This window comes from Xiphophorus couchianus, chromosome 18 (assembly GCF_001444195.1).
Source record: "Xiphophorus couchianus chromosome 18, X_couchianus-1.0, whole genome shotgun sequence".
In the NCBI taxonomy this organism is placed as follows: Eukaryota; Metazoa; Chordata; class Actinopteri; order Cyprinodontiformes; family Poeciliidae; genus Xiphophorus; species Xiphophorus couchianus.
In genome coordinates, this window is record NC_040245.1 from 3,455,731 (window position 1) to 3,483,161 (window position 27,431).

The 27,431-nt window shown below is 39.8% G+C and overlaps 3 protein-coding genes and 1 long non-coding RNA gene across 16 annotated transcripts in view; 1 reads left to right on the forward strand and 3 right to left on the reverse strand.

The window, feature by feature from the left end:
- The first annotated feature begins 517 nt into the window (after positions 1–517).
- Positions 518–9,738, forward strand: kcnk6 (potassium channel, subfamily K, member 6). Its single transcript, XM_027999521.1, has 3 exons — positions 518–866; positions 4,189–4,581; positions 9,107–9,738. Exons 1-3 carry the CDS (start codon positions 551–553, stop codon positions 9,346–9,348), a joined length of 951 nt encoding a protein of 316 aa, XP_027855322.1. The 5' UTR covers positions 518–550; the 3' UTR covers positions 9,349–9,738.
- On the reverse strand, positions 9,651–11,066 carry LOC114133551 (uncharacterized). The gene is made up of 2 exons (XR_003593206.1): positions 10,104–11,066; positions 9,651–10,060 (listed from the first exon to the last, which is right to left on the reverse strand). It is a non-coding gene; the product is annotated as an uncharacterized LOC114133551 (long non-coding RNA).
- Positions 11,067–15,271: 4,205 nt separating this feature from the next.
- On the reverse strand, positions 15,272–19,435 carry sertad3 (SERTA domain containing 3). 3 transcript variants are annotated; one of them, XM_027999533.1, is made up of 2 exons: positions 19,270–19,435; positions 15,272–16,045 (listed from the first exon to the last, which is right to left on the reverse strand). In XM_027999533.1, exon 2 carries the CDS (start codon positions 16,036–16,038, stop codon positions 15,316–15,318), a length of 723 nt encoding a protein of 240 aa, XP_027855334.1. In that variant the 5' UTR covers positions 16,039–16,045; positions 19,270–19,435; the 3' UTR covers positions 15,272–15,315. The 3 variants fall into 3 exon arrangements, with proteins under 3 accessions (XP_027855334.1, XP_027855335.1, XP_027855333.1); XM_027999534.1 differs by lacking the exon at positions 19,270–19,435 and adding an exon at positions 18,508–18,771; XM_027999532.1 differs by lacking the exon at positions 19,270–19,435 and adding an exon at positions 18,453–18,768.
- A 3,433-nt stretch (positions 19,436–22,868) lies between these two features.
- Positions 22,869–27,431, reverse strand: part of LOC114133477 (scavenger receptor cysteine-rich type 1 protein M160-like) — a 48,021-nt gene continuing 43,458 nt past the window's right edge. For 6 of the 11 annotated variants that reach the window (XM_027999418.1, XM_027999414.1, XM_027999413.1 and 3 more), the window contains 7 exons: positions 27,016–27,324; positions 26,640–26,939; positions 25,636–25,944; positions 25,260–25,559; positions 24,587–24,955; positions 24,338–24,423; positions 22,869–24,261 (listed from right to left, as the gene is read on the reverse strand). In XM_027999418.1, the coding sequence (XP_027855219.1) occupies positions 24,169–24,261; positions 24,338–24,423; positions 24,587–24,955; positions 25,260–25,559; positions 25,636–25,944; positions 26,640–26,939; positions 27,016–27,324 (1,766 nt within the window). In that variant the 3' untranslated portion in view covers positions 22,869–24,168. The remainder of the gene's footprint in view (positions 24,262–24,337; positions 24,424–24,586; positions 24,956–25,259; positions 25,560–25,635; positions 25,945–26,639; positions 26,940–27,015; positions 27,325–27,431) is intronic. The other 5 variants (XM_027999410.1, XM_027999412.1, XM_027999411.1 and 2 more) reach the window with 5 other exon arrangements.

Sequence of the window (27,431 nt, forward strand, 5' to 3'; positions counted from 1 at the left end):
GACATTGCCCTGCTTCATAAGTTTAATATTTTATATATAAATATAAAATATTATATATATACTGTATATATATATATATATATATATATATATATATATATATATATATATATATATATAATGAATGTCAAAATTTCTGACTTTTTTTTCTAACAATTTTTCAACTTTTCAACTCTAGAAATGTTTCACTTTTTTTTATTATTGATTATTAGATTAGATTATTCTTTAAAAAAAGTATTTTTCTGGCAAATTTTAAACAAACTTAGAAATCTCAAAATGTTTTACTTTTTTGGCAGAAATTTCCTCCTCTTTTTATGTTTCTCTCTGTAATGACCATAATACTCTGTCATAATTTGCTATTTCATTTTTTCACTTTCCTAACTGTCGGTAGGTAGTCGCCATCAGGACGCACCTGTGAAGCCGCCATGCTGGCCCCGCCCCCTCTCCGCCGGTGGGCGGTGTTGGACCAATCAGGTCGGCCCCCTGAAGGTTTCAATCTCCGCGCGGCGCAGACGGGAAGCAGTCCGAGCGGATCCGCCGACGCGCCGCCATGCCCTCCGCCAGTAAGTCGTGGCTGCTGCTCTGCGGCTTCGTGCTCTTCTACATCATCTACCTGCTGTTCGGGGCGCTGGTTTTCTCCAGTATCGAGCGGCCGGCGGAGGACGAGCTGCGCCGGGACACGCAGCGGCTGAAGGAAGCCTTTCTGAACCAGAGCTGCGTCAGCGCCGCGACCCTGGAGCTGTTCCTCAGCAGAGTCCTGGCCGCCAACAAGCACGGCGTGTCCGTCCTCAGGAACTCCTCCGGCAGGTCCAACTGGGACCTGGCGTCCTCCATGTTCTTCGCAAACACTCTGGTCACCACTGTAGGTGAGTCCGCGAAACTTTGCGGGTTTTACGCACGAGGCAAGCCAAACAAACAGGGAGGAAATACTCGTTATTTTAACTTAAATACAATTAAATGACCTGAATTAAGATTCCTAAAAGTATCAAATTGTGTTCACTGACAAGAAAATGGAGCTCCAACGTAAAATAATGAGTTAGTTTGTTAAAATCTGTCAAATTAAGTTTAACATGACAACTTTTATAAACTTAACATGTTTACTTAGATAAACATTAAATTAATAACGTGTCCTGGATACTTATAACGAAATGCAGCTGCGTAATCTTATGTAAAGTTTTTCAACCTTGATTTGTGAACACTGGAACCAAGACAGACCTGATATTTGGTGTAACAGAGACCAAAGTTTTTGGTTTTTTTTAACTCCCATAATTGTTTGACCTAAATATGTCAACTTGGTACCAATTTAAGGCATTACTGGCTTCTTTTTTTTTAGTGTTTAATTTCAGTATTTCATCAAGTTTATTGTCATAATTGGGGCAATTTAGCTCCAATTTAGAAAATAAATGTCTAATTTAAGAGGTGGCTTTTTTAGAGTGCAGAAAAAGTGGATTATGCTGTTGGTAGGAGGATTAATATACTTCATCTAACTTTATATTTATTGTTTTTAGTGTCTGTGCTGCTTTCAGTTTCCCACTGAGACAGACAAATATTACACTCTGAAATATATTTTTACGTTACAGACAAGCATCTGGTTTTAAATTGTAGTTTTGGTTTATACGTTCACTTCATAACTGAAACTTTGAACTGAACTCGAATTGCTGCTCTTTGCTCTCCTGCAGCTTTAATTTGGTTCATTAAGCTCATGGTGTTAAATATAATCTCATGTAGTTTTAAGAGTTTCCTGAACACAATGAATTTAGAAAACGAGTAAAAAGAAACCGCTGGCGTCATCATTGTGTTTCAGGACTTTTAGACCTGGTTTTCAATGCACTTCCTGTTTCCACAGGAAGTTGAGGCAGCTGCTGATAAGATGGGCTGCAGAATAGTTTGATATTTTTGCTTCTGTACTGCCAGGATGGAAAGCGACCCCCCCTTTGTAAACGATTTAGAAACAAGTTTCAGCAGCAAAACCCCACAAACCCTGAAATGAAAGTTTCATAGTGTTTCTGAAAATAACCTGATGGAAATTTATCTCTAACTGCAGAAAAACTGGAGGGTAAAGATTCAGTGATTCACCTCTGAATATTTCAGTGTTAATCTATGGAAAAAAACTAATAATTCTACCTAACATGTAACGTCTAGTGGCTGGAATATCTCCGTCTGGTTAAATAAACGCATAAAAGTTGTTTTGTACCTTTTATAGCATGATCCAAACCCCACAGAACCAGAACCTCAGAGCTAAGTGGGTGAATTGACTCTCACTGTAGTTGCCTAGCAACAACTTGCTGGGTAACTGGCACCGCAGCAGTTTAAGTTTTATTCCAGTTTGTCTCATGACGTGGAGTGAAACTGGATAAGAGACCCAAAAAAACTGATTATCTATCATCTCCTACATTTTCTTTATCACTTACATTTTTAGTTTCTGTTTAACGTTTAATGAAAATTTTCACTGGCTAATTTTTTATTTTTTTTACATTTTTGAATTTTTTTATTTTTCAGTGGCTGACTTTTTTTTTTTTAGCTTCTGTTTAAGTTTTCTTTTATTCAGATTTTCAGTGTCTAACTTATTTTTTTTTTTTTTAATGACTTTAGTTTTTAACTTTTGGAATTTTTTCTTCTTTCAGTAGCAGAATTTTTTTTTTTTAGCTTTGTTTAATTTTTAAAACATTTTTCAGTGGCTCACTTAATTTTTTTTCATTTTTAAATGACTTAAAAAAACAACTTTACAGCAGTTAACATTTTTCTTACAAAAAGCAAAACCTTGGGAACGTCTACAGGTTCAGTTCTTGTATCTGCGTGTGAAATATTGAATCATCTGCTGGATGGAAGCTGAAACATCTCATTACTCATAAAAATTCCTGTTTCAGCTTCTTGTGTTTTTGAAGGAAGTCTGTGACGCCGCTGCATGTTTTGCTCTCTTCGTTGCAAAACACAGCGATATCTTGGTCAACTGCTGCTGAGATAGTCGCTGTCACAGACATGCTGCTGTAAAACGCTCACATGCTCACTGAGGAAATGCAAATTCATGCCTGACACAGAACAGAGGTGATCTTTGTTTGCCCAGTTGGTGTTCTACGTTTTCTTCTTATGCGTTTTAAATGAAGACGAGAACAAAAGCAGAGTCATGGCAACACGCAGCGATCAGACGGCGGCCGCGTGATTTTTGTTTTGCCGTTACGGTTCTCATGTTTCTGCTGGTCGCCATGGACTCTGGATGTAGAGCTGCAGACGAACCAGCGGCAGGAGAAACGTGCAACCAGTTTGCACTAAAGTGAGAGATGTGCAGCTAAAAGCGACTCTGCAGCTTTACCGTCATTCACACGCTACGCGCAAGGAAACGACCTCTGACCTGCAGAACAGCTGGAGGTCTGAGCTCTAATCCTGACTTTGAAATGCATAATTATCACGTGACGTCAAACTTCTGGGAACTTTGTAAATGACGGCCATCTTGGTAGGCAGTTGCTATGACAGCAATAACAAGCCACTAGTTTGGAGCTAGCTCTCGCCTCGTTCATATCCAACTTATAGACGATACAAATTTTTTATTGTTTATACAATACAATTGGGTATTTCTTACTTTTCAGTGGCTACCCTTTCTTAGTGAATTTTTGGTTAAAACATGTTTTTGGGGTTTTTTTTCCATTCAGTGGGTAGAAAATCAGAAACTTTACTGATGTAGGAATGGAAATGGTTCATAATGTAATTACCCAAAGTGCAGCGTATTAAAATACTCCTAAAAGTACATAATTTCAAAAACATTACTCAAGTAAATGTAACTAGTTACTACCTTACTCTGGTAGAAACTAGTTACATTTACCTGACTTTCAGGGGAAAGTAGATATGCTAAACGTCTTCAAAATTAGCCAAAAAAAGCTAAATGGAAAAATTAGCGCATTAGCTGTTTAGCGTAGCCACCTCAGCTAGCATCTAATTACCTCGTTCTAATAATCCAGTCGAGACTTTGTGACCTGAAGAATCCGGTTTTGGTGCAGAAAACTGTTTTGGAGCATTTAGTAACTTTAGACCACTAGAAAATTTCTGAATTGGAGAATTTAGAAATTCAGGACTAATGATGCTTCATGATAAAATTTCTGAAAGTACAATGTTGTAAAAATACTCCTAAAAGTAGGAGTATTCAAAAGTTACTCCAGTAAATGTAAGCAGCGGCTCTGGTTGGTGTCCTTGCAGGTTACGGCCACCCCACCCCCCTGTCTGACGCTGGGAAAGCGTTCTCCATCGTCTACGCGTTGCTAGGCGTTCCCTTCACCATGCTGGTGCTGACCGCCTGCGTCCAGAGGATCATGCAGCCTCTGGTCCTCGCCCCGGTCGGCCTCCTGCAGCGCTCCGGCCTCAAGCCGCGGCCGGCCACCGTCGTCCACTTCCTGCTGCTCCTGGCGGCGGTGGTGCTGTGCTGCCTCCTGGCGCCGGCCGCCGTGTTCAGCGCGCTGGAGGCGTCCTGGACGTTCCTGGACAGCGTCTACTTCTGCTTCATATCGCTGTGCACCATCGGGCTGGGGGACTTCGTCCCGGCGGCGCGGCCCGGCCAGCCTTACAGAGCGCTGTACCAGGTGGCCGTCATGGGTGAGTTCAACTGTCCCATCAGCAGTTTGTAACTTTAGCAATAAAATAATCTCATGTTTGCTTTTATGCAGAAACACAAAATATTACCAACTATTTTTGGTCTTATTTCTAGTGCAAATACCTTAGTACAGCTGAGTTAAAACAAAGCTAACTGATGAGTAACTTTTCAGCAACATAAATCACTTGTTTTAAGGCCGTTGCCTAGCAACCCAGTTTAGTCCCACGGCAGATTATTTCACTTATAACATGGAAAAATGTCTGGTTGCAAGTGAAATCATCTACTAGCGGAACTGGAGCTTTTTCTTTTTGTATTGAGGATTTATTGACTACAAACAAACTCTTATTTCCTGCTTAAAAGTTACTTGTAAATTACTTCTGTCTTATTTCAGGTGTACTAAGACATTTACACTTCTTAGTACACTTAAAAAAACAAACAAACCAATATTACTTGGTGAGTTTTTGTTTTTGCAGGATGAAGTTCCCGTTTCAAACTGCAGACTGTTTGGTTAGGAGGCGCTGCCTCATCATCATGGTGTTTACTGAGCTCAGGTTCAACAAAGATCTGGTGGCAGACAAAACAAACGGCTTAAAACCCGGTGAAAAATATGAAAATACTAGTGGTGTAGCTCAATTTAAAATTTTAAATGGTTTCCATAGTAACCCACCTGGGAATAAGGTGGTGAATGTTGAACAGCCCACTGTAAAGTTTAATGACGCTGTAATTGAACAAATGTAGGAGAAAATGATACAAACATCAATCCAGACGGTTTAGTTTGTTTTCTAAACATTAATTGGATTTTATTGTGAAAATGGTCATAAATGTTCACGCCCAGTTGTTGCGTTACCTTTCTGCTAATAACCTCTGCTCATGTAAACTTCATCTGGAGACATGAAGTTTGAGTTTATTGAGGATTTTGTTGATCTGTTAGACTGGAGCTGCTCTCCAGCTCCTGTTTTTGCCCAGCCAGCAGTTTTATTTTTTTTTTTACCCGAAAGCTCCAGTTTATCACCAGTTTGGTGGAAAATCCCCAGAGCGAGTCCTGGATGTTGGCGTTTCATCTTAATGACTGAAGGCTATGTTTAGCAGGTGTTTATTGCTTTGTTCTTCGGTGTGAAGCTGACTGTTGCAGCCGAGCAGATGGCCTTCATTTTTACCTCAGAGGTGAGAAGTGGCGCCTCTCTGCTTCTCCTTTTCCTCAGCAGCACATCAGGGTTAGACGGCCACTTCCTCTTTAATGAAACTTTAATCTGACGGTTGCTCTCCCTACAACTTCCCCTGACGTTACTTCATTTCTCTTTGTAAACATTTTGTGTTTTCATTAGAAGCCGTTTAAAATTAAGCAGTTTGGATTTTTTCCTCTATTTTAAGAAAAGGTTAACTTGATGCAGTTTTATGTGCCTTTCTTAAAAAATGTAAACTTATTTTTTAACTCTAAAGAATAGTTGAAAAACTTTAGAATCAGTTTTTCTTTCATGATGCCAAAGAAAACTAATCGTATGACAAAAGACAGGTTTTCTGTTTAGGTGTTGATGGGTTTTTATACGACAGAGTATTCAGGCCAGGCTAAGGAAAAAATTATTACAAAAATCATTGTGAGGAAAAAAAGTCGTAGAAGAATCGAGTCATAATAGTCGTACGACAGAAAGTCGCATCGCTGGCGTAACGGTCACAATGTTGTGAGAAAAATGACGGTTTTGAGGATAAAGTGTGAAAATAAAGTTGGATGCCAAAGTTAAAAAGTACGACAATAAGAAAATGTAATAATATGAGAGAAATTGTAGAGGAATCATCGTTTGACAGAAGCACAGCGTGACGTCGGCGAAACAGTCGCAAAATTTCCAGAAAGTCGTGAAAATAAAGTTGTATGACGGTTTAAAAAAAAAACCAACATAAAAATTAAAATTCAGTATAGTTGAAGGGGAAAAACGTCGTACGATTAAAGCATCTCTATTTTTCTCTTTTCACTGTAGGTTGCAGAACCAGGCTTGTTCTGTAGAAAGTATTTCTTTGGGAAATGAATCCACCAGTTTTTGCTGTCGGGTCTTTTCTGTGTGAAGCTTTTCACCTCAAACTCTTCGAACTTCATCTGAACCTTTTTGAGTTTTCCTGCATCAGCTGCTCGGGGGGAACATTTTTCTCCGTCATGTTTTGGCAGGAAGCCGAGCGCTTCACACGCAGTTGGTTCCGGCAGACAGGCGGGATTACGTAACATCAGAATAAGTGAACCCAGATTAACTTTGAACAGGATTAGAAAGTGCAGAATGTGACCTGCTGCTCTGGAGGCCGTGACGTTTTCCTTTAGCCACTGAAGTTAAAATATATTTACCTGCCATTTATTCCACATTCACATCATTTGATCTGCAAAACGACCTGATTTCTGGCAGATTCTGAATTTCTGCAACATTTTGCTTCAATCTGGGAGGAATTTTAAACCTCCTGAACTGCTGTTTGAGTTTTGCTGCTGAGTAAATATTTTTAGGGCGAGTTGTGGAGTTTGAACAGTCAAAGTCCTGAAACTTATCAGTTGCTGTATAGTTTCCCAAATTCTGCAAACCTTTAAAACAAAGTAGATTGATTCTTCGGTTTCTGAGTAATTTAATGGCAGCAGGCCTGTGTAATCCTGCCCTGTTTTCCAGGAAGAGTTGCTGAAGAGTCACTTTAATGTGGTCATGTGATGGAGGAAAAACTCTTTTCTTGTTTAAGGGAGGAAAATAATCAGAGCAGGAAATGTATGCTGTTTATTTCCAGAAAATGTTTTAAAAGTAGATAATCTGCTTAAAACAAGTAAAAGGGACCAATTTAGATTTTTTAAAAGAGTTTAGCTTGTTTTCCTAAGATTCTAGATTTTAATAGAAAGTTTTTAAACATGCACTTAATTTCTGAAGAGCATGAAAAATGTTTTAGTTAACCTTTTAACTACTACTAGTTAGTTGCTCAAACCTTCAAGCACTTTTTATATTAACATTAGTTCCAACAGCATTTAGCCTAAGCTAATGCTAGCTCCAGTTCAAATGACACATCAGCCCTTGAAAGATGGCAGCCATTTAGCACCAATTTAGTTTTAACTTGTCCATGTTCTATAACGCTCTGCGTATTGTACTTGTATCTTCTGTGAGTTAATTTGTTTTTGTAAAAGTTGAGGGGAGAAAAAAGGAGAACCTTCACCCACTTCAAAATAAGAGCATGAATATAAACATCTACTTAATGACTCTTATCTGATGGTAACGAAACCTCAACACAGATGTGGAACTTTATTCAACTAAAACTTTAGATTTCATCTGAATAAATTAATTTCAGAAGCGAAGTGTGCTAAATGTTTTTAAAGTTCTCTAAAGTGCTAATCAAATAAATTGTTGCATTAGTGCAGGGGAGTCAAACTCCAGTCCTCAAGGGCCGCTGTCCTGCAACTTTTAGATGTGCTTCTGCTGCACCACACCTGAATAGAATAATTAGGTAATTAAGGCTCTGGAGAACTGATCTACACAAGGAGGAGGTAATTAAGCCATTTCATTCAAGCGTTTTGTACCTGTGGCTCATCTAAAAACTGCAGGACAGCGGCCCTTGAGGACTGGAGTTTGACACCTGTGCATTAGTGGAAGTGTGACCACTGCACGTTGTTTTTCCACCTGATAGTCTGGAAAATTCAGTTTGATTGGGGACCAAAGTTGCAACATTTGTTACATTTTCAGATGCTGTGGGGTTTTTTTCACTCTGCATCGAGTCAAACAAACCAAATACTTTGAATAAACTGTTCTCCTCCTGGCCTGCGGGGGCGCTGCACCAAGAACCACTGTAGGAAATGACACAAAATCCTCTGAAGACACGGAGCGCAACTTCTTCATGGAATGTAAACGAAAATGGAGTGGTGTCAGATTTTAGCGGTTGTAGGATTTCTCCTTTGTCGTTGGTAAAAGACCACGAGCCATTTCTCCCGCTAGCGTTTGGCTAACGTGTTTGCAGTCTTTTAATTTCCATGGCAACCATTCAGCTGTGCAAAATGCCTGGTTGGCCCTAGCCCCGCCTTTGAGCACAAAACTCCTCCTCTGAGCTGCAGTTTCCAAGCTTCTGCCTCACAAGACAACCCTCCCCCACTCGGCTCCTTCAGACTAGCCAGCAGCAGTTAGCAAACGCATAGTAGAACTGCTGAGCTCATTACAGGAGCTACTTCTCAGTGGAACGCTGGTAAGAACGTTGCTAAAGGGTTAATATGGGAGCCATGTTGGGGTCACTTCCTGTAGGCGGAGTTTCAGAAAGAGCAGGAGCTTCTTAAAGAGACAGAGGCCCAATTTCAAGGCGTGAAATTACAAAGCCAAATTTCTTAAGTCATATTTGATGTACATTATTTTATGTACATCAAAATACATAAAATATTTTATAAATACACAAGGCAACTTATTTTGCTATAAAAACACAACACTGGCCCTTTAAACAAAATATTTTGGCCAGTAATATCAGATTTTCTCAGGTTTTACATAATCCCAACATGACACCATGTGAAGACTTTTTCTGTTTTGGCTTTTCCAGTCTACCTGTTCATTGGTCTGATGATGATGTACCTCCTACTGCGGACCTTCCACAAGATGGCCGACGTCCACGGCCTGACCACGTTCTTCCAGCTGCCGCGCTGCGAGGCGTCTCTGCTGGCCGACGACACAGAGCCCATCGTCGGCAATGACCCGACTCCACCTCGCCCGAAAGACAAGGCCGCCACCAAACCTCTGGATCCGGGATCCCAACCGTCGTACAACTCCATCAACAAAGGCTGAGCCTCCGGCGCCGGCAGGGGGGGAAAGGATTTACCTCTGGAGAGCCGCTGGGCTGAATCTGAACTCTTGTTTTAATTTCATTCCAGAGGAATTGACATGAGCTTTAAGGTTCAGCCTGTTGGCGGATATAAAGTGTTAAAGCCAAAGTTGGAACAGAAAACTTGGTAAAAAGCACAGGAAGCTGTTTATACGTCTTAAACACTGGTGTTGATGTTTACAGTCTCTAAATGGGCACAAGACTTTGGTCGGTCTACAGCTTTTTAACTAATTCACTTTAGTCCATTTGTACATTTTTGTTTTTGTGTCACATGTTTGGATTTCTAATACAGAACTAATGAGTAACGTTTTTATTTTAGCAGAATGTAGCATAACGTACATCCGGATCTGCTCTCTGAAACTAATGGCCGTCCGTTTGACTTGTGGATTATTATTAAATGAATGTCAGATTGCTTAACACGTCACTGCTGCATCAGATCTTCAGTGAAGTCGGTCGGTTGCTTAGTAGAAAACTGACGACATATTGGGGTATTGGGATGGGGGTGAGAGGGAATTTCTGCCAAAAAATATTAAATTTTGAGATTAATCTCTGAATTTTTTTAGAAAAACTTGGACATTTGTGAGAGAACTCATTTTGAAACTATTTTTTTGAGAAATTTGTAAATTTGAGTTTCTAAAGTTTAAATTTTTCTGAGATCTCAAAATTTGAGTTATTCTAACAAAAGATCAACTTGAGCTCAGAAATGTTCAAATTTTACTTTTGAGATTCAAATGTCCAAGTTTTGTTTTTTTTTTTAACAATGGCCCCAGTACATAGTGGTAGAAAACGAAAGGGGGCGCTGTTTGCGTCAGTAAAAGAGGCGTCCTGTCGTCTGCTGCCCCCTGGCGGTGTAATTCGTCATGTTTGTGGGATTCTTTCAAAACTGGAGCAAATGGTTTCAATACAGGGAATGAAGAGGCTGAACTCATCCATGGCTGGTTCTGTGTAATTCAGTTTGAAGAAATACTTGAAATGCACTTTAATTAGTGAAATTAATGCAGATGTTGCAATTGTAGTGCTGAAATAATGACTGTTTTGTAACAATTTAGCCAGTGCCTTAGTCATATTTAAATAAATAAGTTTTTCCTTAAGTCTGCTCCTGCCGTCTAGTCTGTTAGATATTTTATGAATTAACTTGAAAATGAGGATCCTTCTCGTGTTTTAGTATCAGACTAACATTATTTGATGTTTTATTGTCTCGATTGAACGGTTCTGCAGGACGGCGGACGATTCCTCTGAATCTGATGCAGGGGATTACGACAAGTTATGTTTAAACTGCAGGTCTTGATTCTCAATTTTTTTATTTTTGTAATTTTTGCTTGACCATTCATACTGTTATTAAAATGGGAACACAATAAGACTTCTGTGTGAAAAGTTGGATTCCAAACGACTAACAGGTCCTGGACCAAAACCACTAACAGAACGAGGCGACGGCTGCAAGCGACCAAAAGACTTTTGAACCGAGCAACCGAAGAAACTGGAGCTTGGACCAAAGCGACCGATGGAACAAGACTGAAGAAACCTAAAGAGCGAGACCTTGGATTCATGTGACTGACGGAAAGAGACCCTGCAATAAAAGCGACCAACTGATGGAACGAGATTCCGGAACCAAAGGACCAAAGGAATGAGATCCCAGATGCAAAAGGTTGAAGGAACAGGATCCTGGACCCTATTAGCTCTTTAACCCTTTGATGCAATACATGGGTCAAAAGTGACCCGGCTGAGTTTTTATCTTCTATATCTTTGCAATAAATTAATTTCATCATTCAGTATTCTAGGTATTCCTCAATTAACTTGTTTTTGATCATCATACATCCTTAATAAAATTTTTCCTTTCTTACTTTTTGAACAAAAACCCTTTTTGTATCACTACCCTTCTAATGCACAAAACGGGTCAAAAACGACCCGCATTCATTTTCCAGGTTACTTCATGTATGGTTGAGTGTTTCTATGATATGCTTTTGAAATAAATTAATTTTATCATTTACTTTTCCAGATATGCAGTAAATATCTTGTTTTTGTTTACCACAAATCATCATTTTTATTTTTTCTTTCTTAAGTTATGAACAAGCACAGCTTTTGTAATTCTACATGGACAATGGACAACTTTTTCACCAGTTTTCACCAGTTTCACCAAGCTCCTCAAGAACAATCTGACCATCGTTGGGACTCTTCGCCAGAACAAGCCTGACATACCATCTATCATGAAGCCATCCAAATCATGGGAGCTTCATAGCTCGGAATTTGGATTCTATGGCAACATGACCATGGTGAGCTATGTGCAGAAGAAAGGAAAGGCTGTTGTCCTACTGAGCACCATGCATGATGACAAAGCAGTGGATAACAGCAGTCAGAAGAAGAAACCAGAAGTGATCCAGTACTACAATAAAACAAAAGGAGTGGACACAATGGATCAAATGGTTAGCAACTACACAGGTCTGCGGAGAACAAGGAGGTGGCCCATGGTTCTCTGGTACAATATGCTGGATGACACTCAATGCCTACACCAACTTGGGTGCACAACACCCTGATTATATGGGTGGTGCGAGTAATGCACGACGACTATTTATCAAGGAGCTGAGCAAAGAGCTCGTCATGCCACATATGAAGAGGCGCCTGGAGGGCACACCCAAACTCCAGAAGCATATTATTGAGGCAATAGGAAGGTGTGGGTTAAAAAAAGACACAGCCACCATTCAGCTACAAGAGGACATCAGACAGGAGGGCCAAAGGAAGAGGAAGAGGTGTGCGATCTGCCCAGTTTCAAAAGACAGAAAAGCCAGCAGCTAGTGTTCCCAGTGCACTAGGCCGGTGTGCAAGGAGCACAAAAAATTAGTGATCATTTGTGAGGCATGCAAAAATTGAGATGGCAGTTTGTGTTCTACTAATGTGTTCAGTTGTGTTTTATTTTGTTTGGTCACATTTCACCAGTTTACAGTTGTTCAACCACAGATAAAGTTCAGTTCAATAGCTGTTATCTGTTATCAGGATTTATGTGTATGTGTGATAAAATGACAAACGTGTTGCAAGTATTAAATAAATAACTGTTTGGCCCCATTCACTGCTAAAGTAATTACTTGAAACTTTATTTTTTTTATAGTATTAAGACATTTAATTTTAAATCACACTTGGATGACCCATGTATAGTAATATAAAAATTATTTTTGTTCATAAAGTAGGAAATAAAAAAATAAATTAATGATCTGTGGTAATTAAAAACAAGATATTTAAAGAATACTTGGAATATCCAATCATAAAATTAATTGATTTTGAAAGACAGAGCAAAGAAAAACTCAGTCAGCATGAAATAACATGGAAAATGAATGCGGGTCATTTTTGACCCATGTTGTGCATCAAAGGGTTAAAAATGACCAGCTTCATCAAAAGTTGCATGTTTGCTGCACTGAGGATAAAAATGGCTCTTTGGATTGAAAAGGGTCTTTGATTAAAAGCCTTGTGGCTTTGCAGAGTGGCATTACTGAGCCGTGAAACTGGGTCCAACACAAGAACCACTAATTTCCATGCCATCATCATCTCATGACCGTCGGAGAACAAAGATTGTTTTATTAAACTGGAAGTGAAGCTCACCACCCGCCCTGGTTCTTCTCTCTGCGGTACCGTGTCATTTTTGTGGAAATGCGCTGCTGTTCTGCACAAACATCCTGATTCATGCAGATTCCTCAGCAGCTGCAGCGCAGGAGGAAGCAACAATCTAACCCACAACTTGTCAACAGCAAGATTTTAATCACTGAACCCCTGAGCTTGAACTGTCCAGCTTTTGAACCTTAACTGTAATAGAGGAACTTATCAAATTTGAGCCATGGAAACTGAAACACATGATTGGAAACCTTTATGAAAAATGCCAGGATGTATGGCAAATTTAGGGCTAAATGGAGACTTAATGTCTGTCTGATATGCCTAACGTAGGGTAACTACTCCCCATTCAGATGGGATTTTAAAATTGAGCTAGAATCAGTTTTATAAATGCGGATTTAGTCTTTTTGGAATTGTCCCGCTTGTGGTTGCAACAACTTTTAGTTCTGATACGTTTTTTCTAGACTTTATTGTTTGAATTGTTGCTGTCTGTATAATTATAACTTCTAGTTTTGGATGCGGTGCTACCAGGTTTTTAGCCTTTGCTTTTTCACTTTTGGACAGTTGTGATGCATCTCAAAAGCTCAAACTACACCTGAACTTTGACCCCAAACCTCAGTTTAATGCAGAGGAGAAAGTTCAGACCACCTCTTCCATCCATCAGTGTTACAGCATCGTATCCCCTACTCCAACATCTGCTACTTTAGTACAGACAAATAGAAAGTTAAAGAGAAGTGGCAAAAGGAAATGAGGTGGATTAGCAGAGCTGATTATGATTGTCCTTGCTGCCTGGAAATGTAGCTGTTAGCATGAAGATCTTCTTTAGCCAGAGGCTCTTCAGATTCATCCCAAGATAAGAATTATGCTTTTTTTTTTTTTAATCCCAATCTTACACTTTGTATTGGTGATTTACAATAAATTTAGGTTAGTTTTTATAAGAACATTTTTTAAAAATATTGGTTTTTCAAGAGATGTTAGATAACAGCAAATGATACAAAAAGCTACGTGATCATGAAAAATTTAAATATAAAGTAAAATGTTTTTTATTTTATCCTTTATAATATAATAAAGAATCGTGCACTACTGAGGTCACTTACAATGAAATCAATTTAAAATAGTCTAGCAATAATCATGTAATGTCATAAAAATGTAGTTGAAGAATCTCATTTAAAATGGTATAAGATACCCGTCAAAGTTGCTTCTAACTGCTAAATGTTTAAAGATCACACGATTTACACTCAGATATTGTAAGAACATCTATATTTGTAAAACTAAAGAGAGAAACAATAAAAGTACATAAATTAAAAAAAGCAAAAAAAATGTAAAGTACATCAAAATAAAATAAAAGTACATAAGGTGGTACATTAATACATCATTAGTGATTTGTCCATACGATACAACTTTAAATAAAACATTTTGTTTGCAACAAAAACAGTTTATAAATAGTCTGCAGAACAGCTAAAACTCCAGACGTTTCCGTGTTTCTTCAAACCATTTATCTCTGGGTTCAATGCTCAACAATTAAATATGAAATAAGTATGAAATGTCTAACAATAACAGAACATTTAAGAACAAAAACAGGACTTTTTGTTTCGTCACTGTCTATTAAAAATACTAACATGGTTGAGGCAAATGCATATTACTGACAAAGTGCAAACATGTAAAGTAAACCATATGAAAACATGTCGGCATCGCCGGGATTCTTGGAGCCAATATGGCTGAAACTTTGCTGCTGAACGCCGACCGATCATCCAATGAGGAAGCAGTGTGTTAAATAACAGCGCTGCGATGGCTCTTTGAATTAAAGTTTAAAAAGACAGAAAACAGCTTCAAGTTTAACTGTTACACAAACTGAAAGTAACAGACGCCTGACATGTTTAGGAAAACAGCTGAAATATTCCCAAAACAAAACACAAAACTTCCCGACTTCTTCACAGAACATCTGAGCCGTAATGTTAGTGTTTCAGCCACATGATCAGAACCGACTTCTGGCGCCATCTTCTGGTCCGGTCCCGGTACTGCTCCCATTTTAGACACGTAAAACTGCAGCTTACTGGCTCATGATCCGACTCACTGCTTAGCAATGAGGAAACTGCTCATTCTGCAAACATTTTACTGCGACTCGGTTTTATTTTTAAACCAAAAGCTGCCGAAGTTCCTCCTGCCCCGTTTTTACATTTCATTTGCATTCCTATGACTTTCTAAACCCCGTAATGTACTAGTTTTTGAGTTAATGTAGATCATTTAAAAAAATAAGCATTTCTTCTCTTCTGAATTCAGTCCACTAACTTAGGATGGAAGTTTTTTTTTGTTTTTCTTTATTTTAGAGAAAGTCGTCAAGACTCCACCAAGATCTCCATCAGGTGCTCCAGCTCAAACGCTTCCCTGCTTTGATTAGGACCAGAGAAGGAGGCGGAGTCAGGTGAGGAAGAGGACGAGAGAGGACTGAAGGAGGAGAATGAAGGCAAACACTTGAAGTTGGAGGAGGCGGAGGAGAACGGCGGCAGGTAGCAGACCAGCTCCTCTTCGGCCGGGTAGCCGACTCTCCCCAGCAGGGATGCGTCTACTTCCTGGAACAGATCCTCCATATTGACGTCGTTCACGTAGCCGGGTTTCGCCACGTCGCCGGCACTCTCTGGGAGGTTCTCCAGGGACCGGAGAGGCGTCCGCAGAGCTGCCTGCGGGGCGCCGTCAATGGTGGAGTCCAGCGCAGTGAGGATGGAGGAAATGGCGGCTGAAAGGGAGAAGTCGGACTCTGCCGAGCCCCAGTCCTCGTCCTCTGATGGGCTGCGGTTTGTGGGTGGAGTCGCCGGTTCTCCGGACATTAAGGCAGAGTCCCGTGGCCACTCACCGTGTTTCTCTAGAGCGATCTGCCGCAGCGTGTTGGCGATCAGAACCGAGCGGCGCAGGCTGGGCTCCGGCAGCTCCTGGCCGCGCTGGTACTTGTTCAGTGACACGGAGAAGACGAACTGCCGCTGGCTCTCCCACGTCGGGCTGCTCCGGTCCGACGCCTCCCTGTCCTCCGGCTCCAGTTTCCGTTTCTGACCTTTCAGAATCATCTTCACGCTACGGAGGAAAGCAGAAACGGTTCAGGATCCAGCCAGGCCTGTCACAATAACAAATTTACTGCGACAACTTTAGGCCTAATTTTTCTGGATGATAATTTGTCCCAGAAGTTATTGTGGTTGATGAAATGAAATTTCTTCCAACCCCCTCATCAAGGAAACCACACGAATAAGTTCATATTGTGCAGCTTTTAAGTTAAAGGCTATCGGCCTAGCAGTGCAGAGCGATAGCTGCTGGACGTAAGCTTGGCGTGAGCGACTCGATGGTTCAGCGTTGGAGGCAGAGGGACGCGTCCTTAATAAACCAAAGGGCTGCGTCCTTTGAAAACCCGAGAGCAGCAGAGATATCAGCGGCTTATATATGTAAGTCTCTAGTTGTTTTTGTTGGGTTTTTTTTTTTACTTTGTTGGTGCAGCTTATAGTTAAGTGCGCTCTGTAATCCAGAAAATACGGTAATACAATTGTAATAATGCAAGAACACATTCTCAAGTTACTCAGCAGGTCGTTGCTAGGTAACAACAGGTGGGAGGACTTGAAACTGCTTGTCAGTATTCATGTTAGTTGATGTCACTCGCTCTACAGATTTTTCATTCAACTACTTACGCGTATTTACACAATAATAGAAATATATCAAGATGCAAATAACAAAAAAAAACCTCTTTTTTTTTGAAAGAAGAAAAAAAAACATATTGCCTCAGATACAACAAAACAGCTTTAGTAAATCTCAACTTATTAAAACTTTACACTTGAGGAGTTTTGGCTAAAACACATTTGCAGACAAAAGTGTTTTTATTTTAAATGGAAATGTATATATACAAATATATATACATGCACCGTTTTGGCTTATAATTACTGTTCTGATTACAACAAACTGCCTTTTTGGTTTGATTAACTGATTGCTAAATTAGCTGACGAATGTTTAAATGATCAATTACACCTAGAAATAACATGATCACAAGATAAAATCTGCCAAAAATGTTAGAGTTTATTCCAAGTGGAGCAAGAAAGCTGGTTTGTAAAACAAGAGGTCTCACTTTGACAAAAACTCCAGGTGTGTGTCTGTGTCTAAATAAATAAAAAAACCTGGACTGGAGTTTTTTCCACTGATGACAGCAGGGCTGTTGAAACCCAGTCCAACAGGACCGGTTCCTACCATGTTTCCAAATGGTTAAAATGTGCAGGAGCCTTTAATTAACTTGTTAATTTCAGCCAAGTGTGTTGAACCTGGAAAACACCTAAAACATGTGGGGCACCAGCACCTGAGGACACAACTGAATACAGGTTTTTTTTTAAATATATTCATTTTTCTCCAATTGTGAAAACAAAAACATCCTTTTTTTGTAAGTTGTAATTACACCCTTATTTAAAACCTGCAACTTTTCCATTTTAGCATTTCTTGGTGTTCTAGACTAAATGTTTTCAGATTTTTCCATCAGTTTTTGTGATATTTTGGTTGTTTGAGCTGAAAATGCCTTTCCAATTCTGAAGTAAAGCTGTTGTCTTTTTCGTTGTTGTTGTTTTTGGTGTCAGGAAAATTTAATCTACTAACAGAAACTGAAAAACGGATCGAAAAAAGATTCTGAATTTTTGATTTAAAATCAGAAATATCGTCTTAATATAAAATCGACGGGAAATCTTTTATAAATTCTGATTTGTATTTTAGACAATAAGAATATGCTAAATTTGGGCTTCCTCTCATTTGATGTTGTTTTTTGCATAGAAAACCTGAAAAATGATCAAATCAAATTCTATACTTTAAGACTGAACACTTTAAGACTGTTATAACAAATAAAAAATATGTATTCCCTCAGGACAGATAAATGGAGTATGGAAGAAATAAAACAATTGGTGTAGAATATGACATGTCCTTATTTTTAAATAATGCAATCAACCTAATGGAGGACAGAAATTAGTCATCTGTTGGCTTCTGCTTTACTATGACTCAACATTCTTCATGACTCGTTTTTCTTAAGGTTTAATAATAATAATACAAACTATAATATAAACAATATAATCTAAAATAATTCAATAACATTTCGTGGTTGTGATCATTTAATTAAAAAAAGTGTGAAATCAGTGAAAGTTTCCCAAGGATTATATCTAATTACAGGTCAAACTTAAAGTTCAGAGCTAAAAAGGTAGAGTGAGGATCGCTACCAGAAACCGTTTGGATTATATATTGTGATTTAGTCAAGTTTGTTTTTGTTCCTTTTGAGTTTTTAGATGCATTTTTGGTATTCTGGGAGCTGCTTTTTTTTTGAGACACAAGATGGGGGTTGCTGCTGTAACGTTTGATTCATCGTGTGGGAGGGAAAAAAATTACCCGGCTATACAGGGAAAACTTTATAAAATGATTTAAATAAACAACTCTAACATTTTGTTTAAAAAAAATTAGCACTTTTACTCACCCGGAAACCCAGGCTGCGAACTTGTAAAACTGTTTAAAACGACAGTTAAACCGACCTGTTGGGTAGTTCACTTCTCCCTCGGCGAGTTTCGTTGCTGCCGTTTAACTTTTAAACTCGTCGCAATTATTCACTTCGCTAAAAGGACGACCGATAAAACTTCGCTTTTATGTAACCGAAGTAAAAATGAAAGGGAATTTAAAAAGCGATTTTTGAAAAGGTGAAAAACGTTTAAATGTGCCGGAGCGCGGAGTAGGCTGAAACTAAAAGGGCAAGCTCCCGCCCGTGATTTGAGTTTCACGCCAGTCGCTTTACAGTTAGAGGCTGGACGTCGAAAGGCATTCTGGGTAGTGGAGTTTAATTGCGTAACATTCCACCAGATTTTTTCCTTTACAAAACAAGCTAATGTAACACTACTTCATCCTATACAAATAACAAAATATCAGTATTAATATAAATAATATTTATAAAACAGTTAAATCGCCATTGTTCCGAATAAAGAGCTGGATATTATGTAATTTGCTTTACAGTAATTCCTGAATGATTACGTCACCCCACAAAAAAGGCATTTCCGTCGGAGTTCAGTATAAAACCACCAAAATTGTTACCTAATGGGGTCAGTCAATACATTTGCCACAGGACAATTTATAAATTTTGACTTAAAAGCAAAAAATAACTAGTAATATCGTTAAAATTAGAGATTTTATTTACCCTCTTTGTATGATTTTTAAACAGGAAAGCAAGAGAGGAGGCGTCCACGTCCACAGGGAAACTCATTTAAAATGAAGGGCTGTTATGGAAGCACAGGAAGAGAAGTTACCTGAAAGCTGTGGCCCATGTGAAGAAAAACTGCTAGTAAAATCAGCTCGAACTGAACAGAAACATGTCAAAGTCGGTTCTATTCATTAAAACTTCCAGTTTCATGAAGTTCCAGCAAGTCAAAAACCAAGTACACCTCGCTGCAGCAAACAGAAAGGGGCGGGAACGGACCACTGTCAGTCACATACCTTATTTGGAAATGGGACCATTGCACTCCAGAAGTGAAGAGGGCGCTATTTCCTATAGTATCGGCTGCCTCCCGTTTTTATTTTCGTTTGAAATCTGTGATATATCTTCATCTCTAGGAAGGATTTTCACTCTGGGCATGTATTTGACCTTCTCTCTTTTATTTACTTCAGCGCAGCTCACAGTTTCTGACAAATTCGGTAGCTTTCTGTGTACTTCTAAATATGCTACTTAGTCGCATCTTTTTGGGCTAGTGCCTCTAGTGGCGTGGGGTGGTAACACAACTAATATAATTACATTACTAAACAAGAATACCACAAAGTCTTTATTATTTACTATTAATTTCGCCATTACAGGCAACGTAAAAGATAAATTATCTTCTAAAACACCATTTATGAGTTTGAGAAGTTTTTACTTATAAAATATTTTTTTATTATTGGTGTTATGTAATATTTAAAATTCCCCAAGGCTCTGAATTTTGTACTTTTGTTTTCTGTGAGCCAAAATCATCAAAACTACAAAAATAGATGCTTAAAATGTTTAACTCTCTGAAATAAATGAGAAAAATAATCATTTTTTCCCCATGTTCCAATTATTTGAGATGTAGCAGCAGCATGATAACTTACCAACTAGTTGCGTTGATGTTTCTGCCTAAACATCTTTTAAAGTCAGTAGTTGACTACAAAAGTAGTTTTTCTTTTTTTGACACTGGAATGCAAAATAAGCACATTTTAAAAACAATTTTTCAAATGCATTAAAGTGTATCAGAAATCATTTGATTAGTTTAATAAGCTTTTAAAATTTCTGACCAATTGAATCTGGTTTTAAAACGTCTAAAAAGTGAGTTTGTGTATAAAGTGTCTGTCATACAGACTCAAACTACTGCAGATTTAATGTTCTGACTGTAGACTTTTTAATATCTCTGTCTATAAAAAATATTTCTACCCAGCTGTTTCTGTTTTTATCTTGACTTTACTATTCAAGTAACTAAATAAAACTAAACAAAAACATAAAATGTTTGCGGTGGATCTGGACCCAGTTGGTCAGAGTGGACTTGGTCATTTTAATTTTAGTCAACATTATGAACCTAATGGAAATTATCCCAGAGCAATAAAAACAGAAAATAAGACATTTAAGACTAAAACACAGCAAATAATGACAGGCATGTTTGAAATCACATATTGAACATAAATGAATTTGGTTTGAATGAAATATTTTCCATATAAACATGTTTAAATCGTACAATCTCAATGTTTATTGAGTCTGCCGTTTTTTTTCTTGCAGTGATTTTGTAGTCCAAGTTCAGTTATGCTGAAGTTGCGAGTAAACGGTTAGCGTGTATTAAGGTAAAGGATTCAAAGTAACAAAGTCTTGATTGTATTTTTTTTTGTTTGTTAGTCGAGTAAAGGGCCGTTTTCATGTGCAGTTCCATCTCAACCTTACACAGACAGACATTAAAATGCAGTGAATAAATACATTTTCAATCTGTTTTCTGCACCAAAGAGTTAAAAACACGTTTTCACCAACGCTCTTTAAATGTGTATGTATATGACATTTTAAATTGACATTTGTGACTCTATACAAAATGGACCAGAGTGTATTTGCTTATTTCGAGCCTAAAATCAAACGGATTTGATTTTAGCAATATAGGTAATTGTCAAGTATTTAATCTGCACTTGTGAGAAATTCTGGGCAGGTGTCCCCTTGCAGGTTTTAGCGGCGTTTCCCAACAGGGGTTTCACTGGAACGGTGAGTAGAGCTTCCTTCTTCCCCTTTCCCTTCATCGGCTCGGCACCATTCCATGGTTTCGAGGGGGTGACAGCCTGCTGGTCGCCTTTATCTTGCCACTGGTTTTTAAATAGCATAAAAACCCATCGCTATGCCTCCCGAAGACTAGGGTTGAGTTTGTAAGCTTCTTCCCTAGGCAGTTAGCGGGGACACACTGCGGGTGGTCGCTTTTGGAGTTTCTATTGTGCATTAAGTTGTCACTTGTCTGTTGTTATAAACCATGGATCAGGTTGAAGCTTTTAATGCTTCAAACCATCTTGGAGATATGTGCTAGGAGCAGTTATGAACTTACCTTGAGTGTCACGTCGAAATGTGATCGGCACTTTTAGAAATTTTAAATTTGTTTGATGTTGGGGTGTGTCTAAGTCTTGTCTAACCTCGTCTCCGTCTTTAATGATGAGTGTCACTAGTTTGTCTGGTGGGCAGCAAACGGATTTGTTTGAGCTTTAAGTTCAGTGTAAGGAAAAAGTGTGATTTGAGCCTGGTTGTGAAATGACTGTTCTGGTGGAGGAGTTAGCCCACGTTTTGTTTGAATCCCTTAAGAGTATGGTGCTGGACCATGCTGGGGTTGTTGTGGGTGTGACTCTCCATGTTTTGTTGGTCATTATGTGATGAGGAGAATCCTAGAGAAACTTTGTAAAGCAGTGATGTGACCTTCTGGTGTTGTTTAGATGTCGGCTCACTCTTGGTCGACGTCCTAATGGTGGGAGACCATGCAGTGGATAAAGTGGTTAAAGTGCATAAAAAGGAATATTTATTAACACAAACAACAATGGATTGTGGATGTCAGTATCAGTGGTTAAATGCAAATGCTTGGATGTGTTGTACGAGTGCATATGGAAGTGTTGAAGTGCAAAAACAAAGACAAACGAGGGGAGCTGAGGCCTGGCAACAAAACACCACAAGCGTCAAGCGGCAGATTGGACGCCGAAGGCGACCCAGAAGGTGGAGACAGCCAGGTTCAAATACTCCAAATCAATGGATCAGAAACACCTGCAAAGGGGAGGAGCACAAAGACAGACAAAAACAACACCTGCAGCCCAGCCCTTAAGGCCCAGGGCCGTAACACTCCCCTACTAGAGTTTTTACATTAATCTTGGTTCAACCACAGCCTGAGCTTGTAAAACATTTTTAAATTTAGCTCATCCCAGTAAAAGTTTGAAACCATTTTTTTGCCCGATGATGAAAGTTATTAAGGTTTTTATGGATCCTGTTGGTCAGAAGTACTGGGAACGAGACTTCAGACTCCCCTCATTCAACTAGGACAGGGATGAGCAATCCTGGTCCTCGAGGGCCGGTGTCCTGCAACCCTGGTCCAACACACTTGAATCCAATAGGTGAACCTCCTAAGTGCAGTCAGGTTCTCCAGAATCCTGCTGATGACCTCATTACTGGACTCAGGTGTGTTGAAGTAAAGATACATCTAAAAGTTGCAGGAGACCGGCCCTCCAGGCCTGGAGTTACCCACCACTGAACTAGGAGGTGGCCTGAAGTTTATCTCCTTTGGCTGGTCGATGCATCTGATCTCCCGTCGCCCTCGACCTCTCCAACTCGCTGGATCCTGTTTGTGGTTGAAATTATCTTTAACAGACTGAGGAAAAACTATCAAAAACCAGAGAGAATATATAAATTCTTTGTCAATATTTATTTGAAGGCTTTACAGCATTTGGAGTCTCTACTCACTGAACACAGTCAGGAGAAAGAGCCTCGAGCAAAACACAGCATATTGTTTTATAGGAAAGGTTTCAATAAATTCACACAGTTTAACAATCTATTTAGCTACAAAACTGACTGCAAACATATGCATTTTCTTTCATAAAGCATATTAAACATTTAAGGATGTCATAAGAATGCAAAGAAGAAAATATTCTATAACTTTATAATAATACAGAGTTCAGAGAAACAGCTTCAGAAGACTTTCCCATGAGCCCATGCTTTACACAAGAATCATAACACTGTTATGCATTAATTCACTCATAATCATAGTAACTATAAAATGTTCCATCCCATCTGCAAGCTAAGCAGACATGTAGCCTGCATGTTTGTTGCTACATGTACTTGGTCTGCCAGTCACCAGAACCTCATTATTCACACAGAGAGATTTTCTCTCCTTTAAAAAGCTGTTGAAATACTAATTATATGCGTCCATGAATTCCAGGCAGTGAAGCTCGTTTACGGCGTATGCACTCTTTGTGTTGACTACGTAGTTAACTTTATCGTAGTAGGAGATCAGAGGCAGTTTGTCCACATCGTCTGATAAATTTTCCTTCTCCGTCTCATACGGGCCGATCTCGACGGCAGCCATTTTGTCCATGTAAATCTCTCTCACACATTGGTCAAGAGGGTCGGCATGTTTTCTTTGTGTTGGTCTCGGAGCCATGGGTCCACTATGCATTGTGCATGCACTTCCCTACTAAGATGGCGCAGATCACATCTGGTTCAGACTTGTGGGAACTGGATGTATTGGATGGGTTATCATGGCAGTGATGACATACACCACCTACAGGCAGGACAAAGTATTACAAGCCAGGAACAACTATATTACATTTGTCACACAACAATTCAACTAAGACAAGGACACAAGCTGGGTTCAGGGCCTGAATGGAATTGGCTACCTGACCTTTGACCCCAAATATCCTATCATATGCTATCCTTGCAAGGTTGATGAAGATCAGATTTTGATGAAGTGGGTTTTCTGTTATATTTTGTTTGTTGAATGTTTTGTTTTGTGTTCCCTTCTTATATAAGTTTAACTTAAGTAGGTTTAGTCCAGATACAAATTTCTGAATGTTGAACTTCCTTCCTGCTGCAGGAGCACAGAGACATTTTATCATAGATACATAGACGGATAGATTTCCAGGAGTCTGAAACATGTCTCTGCTCCTTCCTGCGGATGTGAAATGAAGATCATTTTCTCCTGGTTCCTTCAGACTGCAGTCTCCTCCTCTAAGCTGCCTTCAGCTCTGGATCCTTCATCATGATGGTTGTTTTCTGGTCCAGACTTCTGGTTTCTCCTGGCCTGGAAACAGAGGATGGTTCAGCTTCAATGCAAGAACTTTCCCAACTGAACACATCATGCATGATACATGCAGTACCTTAAAGTAGAGGAGCAGGACTGATCCCAGCATACCCAGCAGGACGACAACCAGTCTGATGATCAAAGCAGTGAGAAAGGCTGAAACTGAATGAAACAGATTCAGGATCAGCTTTCATCAGATGAGTCCAGCTAGAAAATAATCATATAGAGCCTTGTTTTCATGCTGCCTGTAGATCTGATCATGAACATTAATATCGTCAATCCTCCTCTCTGACCTCATGAATGAGGCAGACAGCTGCTGGTTCACCTGAAGCAGAACTTTTCCTGATGGACTCCATGACTTTGCCTGAGACAGTGAGGTTGAGAGGCTGGCTGATAGAGGAGAAGTTATAGGAGAAAACGTAGACGTGGTAAACGCAGCGGTAGGTTCCTTGGTGGGCGTGGCCAGCAGCAGAGAACAGGAAGAGGGCGGAGTGATTAACAGCTGGCAGGGTCTGGTTCTGAGTGTAGTTAGAGGTGCTGAAGATGAGCTGGAAGGAGCCGCCTTCATACTGAGGTCTGATGAAGCAGATGATGCTGAAATTTGAGCCAATGAGGAGCTCAGACCCCTGCTTTCTGCCTGTGGAGACCCCGTCAGTGGAGGAAGAGAGGAAGATGAGCGGCTCAACCAGCAGACCTGGGAACGCAGAGGAAACACAGAGACAACTGGATCTAATCTGAGGTGGAAAACAAGATGGCATGAATGAGAAAGAGACATGAGCTCATCGCAGACTGGTTGCCATGGTTACTACCATGTTTATACATGATTACTAGCACCTTTATGATAGATCTACAGTCTGTCAGTAATATTTAAACCAGTTTTAGTTTCCCTCTCCTCAAGGTTTCAGGTTCTTAGTTAAAGGTGACGGTTTCTCTGCAGACATCTGGAACCTGATGGAAGAAACATTTTAAAAGAAATAAATATGAGAGTTCAGAGTTACCTGAGCAGATGATCTCAAGGCTCTTATCACTGATTTCATCAGAAGATAAACAGTTCTTTAATGCAGATCCTGACTGGAAACAGTCAGACCTGATCCTCCAAACTGGTCTCCATGAAGCTTCCTTTGACTTTCTTGCTGAAACAGCAGAACCACAGTCCAGTTCAGCACAAACTGCAGCAACTGAGTTCATGTTCCAGTAACCATCCATAACATCCACTGGTCTCCACTCTTCTTGATGTATCATCTCCAGTCTCCCGGCACATCGGTTGGCCTCTCCCACCAACCTGATGTTGTCTTGATCTGAGCAGAGACAGAGAGTTCATTAATGAAGGAAGTGAAGCAGTGAACAGCAGCAGGTCTGCAGATCCTCCTCTACCTGAACAGGTGAGTCCAACAGCTTGACCAGGTGAGCAGCTGTTTCTACCTGAACTCTTCCTGCTGCTGCAGTTCAGCAGAGCAGACTCACTGCCTTCACACAGGAACTCTCTGCTCCCCACTGGAGCCTCTGCTTCTCCATAGAGCGCCCCCTGGTGGGCTGAAGGAGGCCCACAGCTAATCTCCCTGCAGACCACCTCTGCATCCTGCAGGTCAAAGTCTTTTTCACACACTGAGGACCACGACTGGTCGGTCTTCACCTCCAGTCTGCCTGAGCACCGGTTGGTCCCTTGAACCAGCCTGACTGAGTCTGTGGATGCAGAAAGAAAAAAGGTTTAAAATATTTCAGAACTTTATTTTTATAGATACACATGGAAACATCTCTGAGTTTGATAAAAATAAAGGCCAAGAAAACCAAACTAGAAAAACTCAGAGCATCAAAGGTGAAGTGAAACCGACTGTACCTGGAATTTTATCATTCATTTTTATTTCTGCTGAATTTATCATATTTTTTGACATAAATATCTTAATAAACTCAATAAATGTCAAACAAACTTTAATCTGTGAAATTGTTCATATTAAATTGGATTTAAAAATAAATGTGAAAAATAGCTGAACAGCGCCCCCTAGATCAGCCAGGCCAACAACCATAACAAACAAAAGGTTTTCCTGTTATTTTCACTAAAAACAGGAAGTCCACCATTTTGAATCAAAGTTAATTTTCTGTTAATTTTCAGGTTTTGAAAATGTCTGATTTCCTTGAACTCCTCCTGGGATTTTGATGCATCGACTTCAAAGCAGCAGAGATTAAAAGTTATTAAAACGATGAGTTTTTGTTCATCTATGTGGCTAAACTGAAAACTTTATCTGGATATTTAAATTATTTTAGTTTCCCTCTCCTCAAGGTTTCAGGTTCTTAGTTAAAGGTGACGGTTTCTCTGCAGACATCTGGAACCTGATGGAAGAAACATTTTAAAAGAAATAAATATGAGAGTTCAGAGTTACCTGAGCAGATGATCTCAAGGCTCTGATCACTGTTTCCATCATAAGGTAAACAGTTCTTTAATTCAGATCCTGACTGGAAACAGTCAGACCTGATCCACCAAACTGGTCTCCATGAAGCTTCCTTTGACTTTCTTGCTGAAACAGCAGAACCACAGTCCAGTTCAGCACAAACTGCAGCAGCTGAGTTCATGTCCCAGTAACGATACCAAACATCCACTGGTCTCCACTCTTCTTGATGTATCATCTCCAGTCTCCCGGCACATCGGCTGGCCTCTCCCACCAACCTGATGTTGTCTTGATCTGAGCAGAGACAGAGAGTTCATTAATGAAGGAAGTGAAGCAGTGAACAGCAGCAGGTCTGCAGATCCTCCTCTACCTGAACAGGTGAGTCCAACAGCTTGACCAGGTGAGCAGCTGTTTCTACCTGAACTCTTCCTGCTGCTGCACTTCAGCAGAGCAGACTCACTGCCTTCACACAGGAACTCTCTGCTCCCCACTGGAGCCTCTGCTTCTCCATAGAGCGCCCCCTGGTGGACTGAAGGAGGCCCACAGCCAATCTCCCTGCAGACCACCTCTGCATCCTGCAGGTCAAAGTCTTTTTCACACACTGAGGACCACGACTGGTCGGTCTTCACCTCCAGCCTGCCTGAGCACCGGTTGGTCCCTTGAACCAGCCTGACTGAGTCTGTGGATGCAGAAAGAAAAAAGTTTCTTCAACATTTTCACTGAATTTGGTTCCAGTTTGTTCAGCAAAGCTCCAATACAGAGCAGACTCTGTGTGGAGGAACCAAC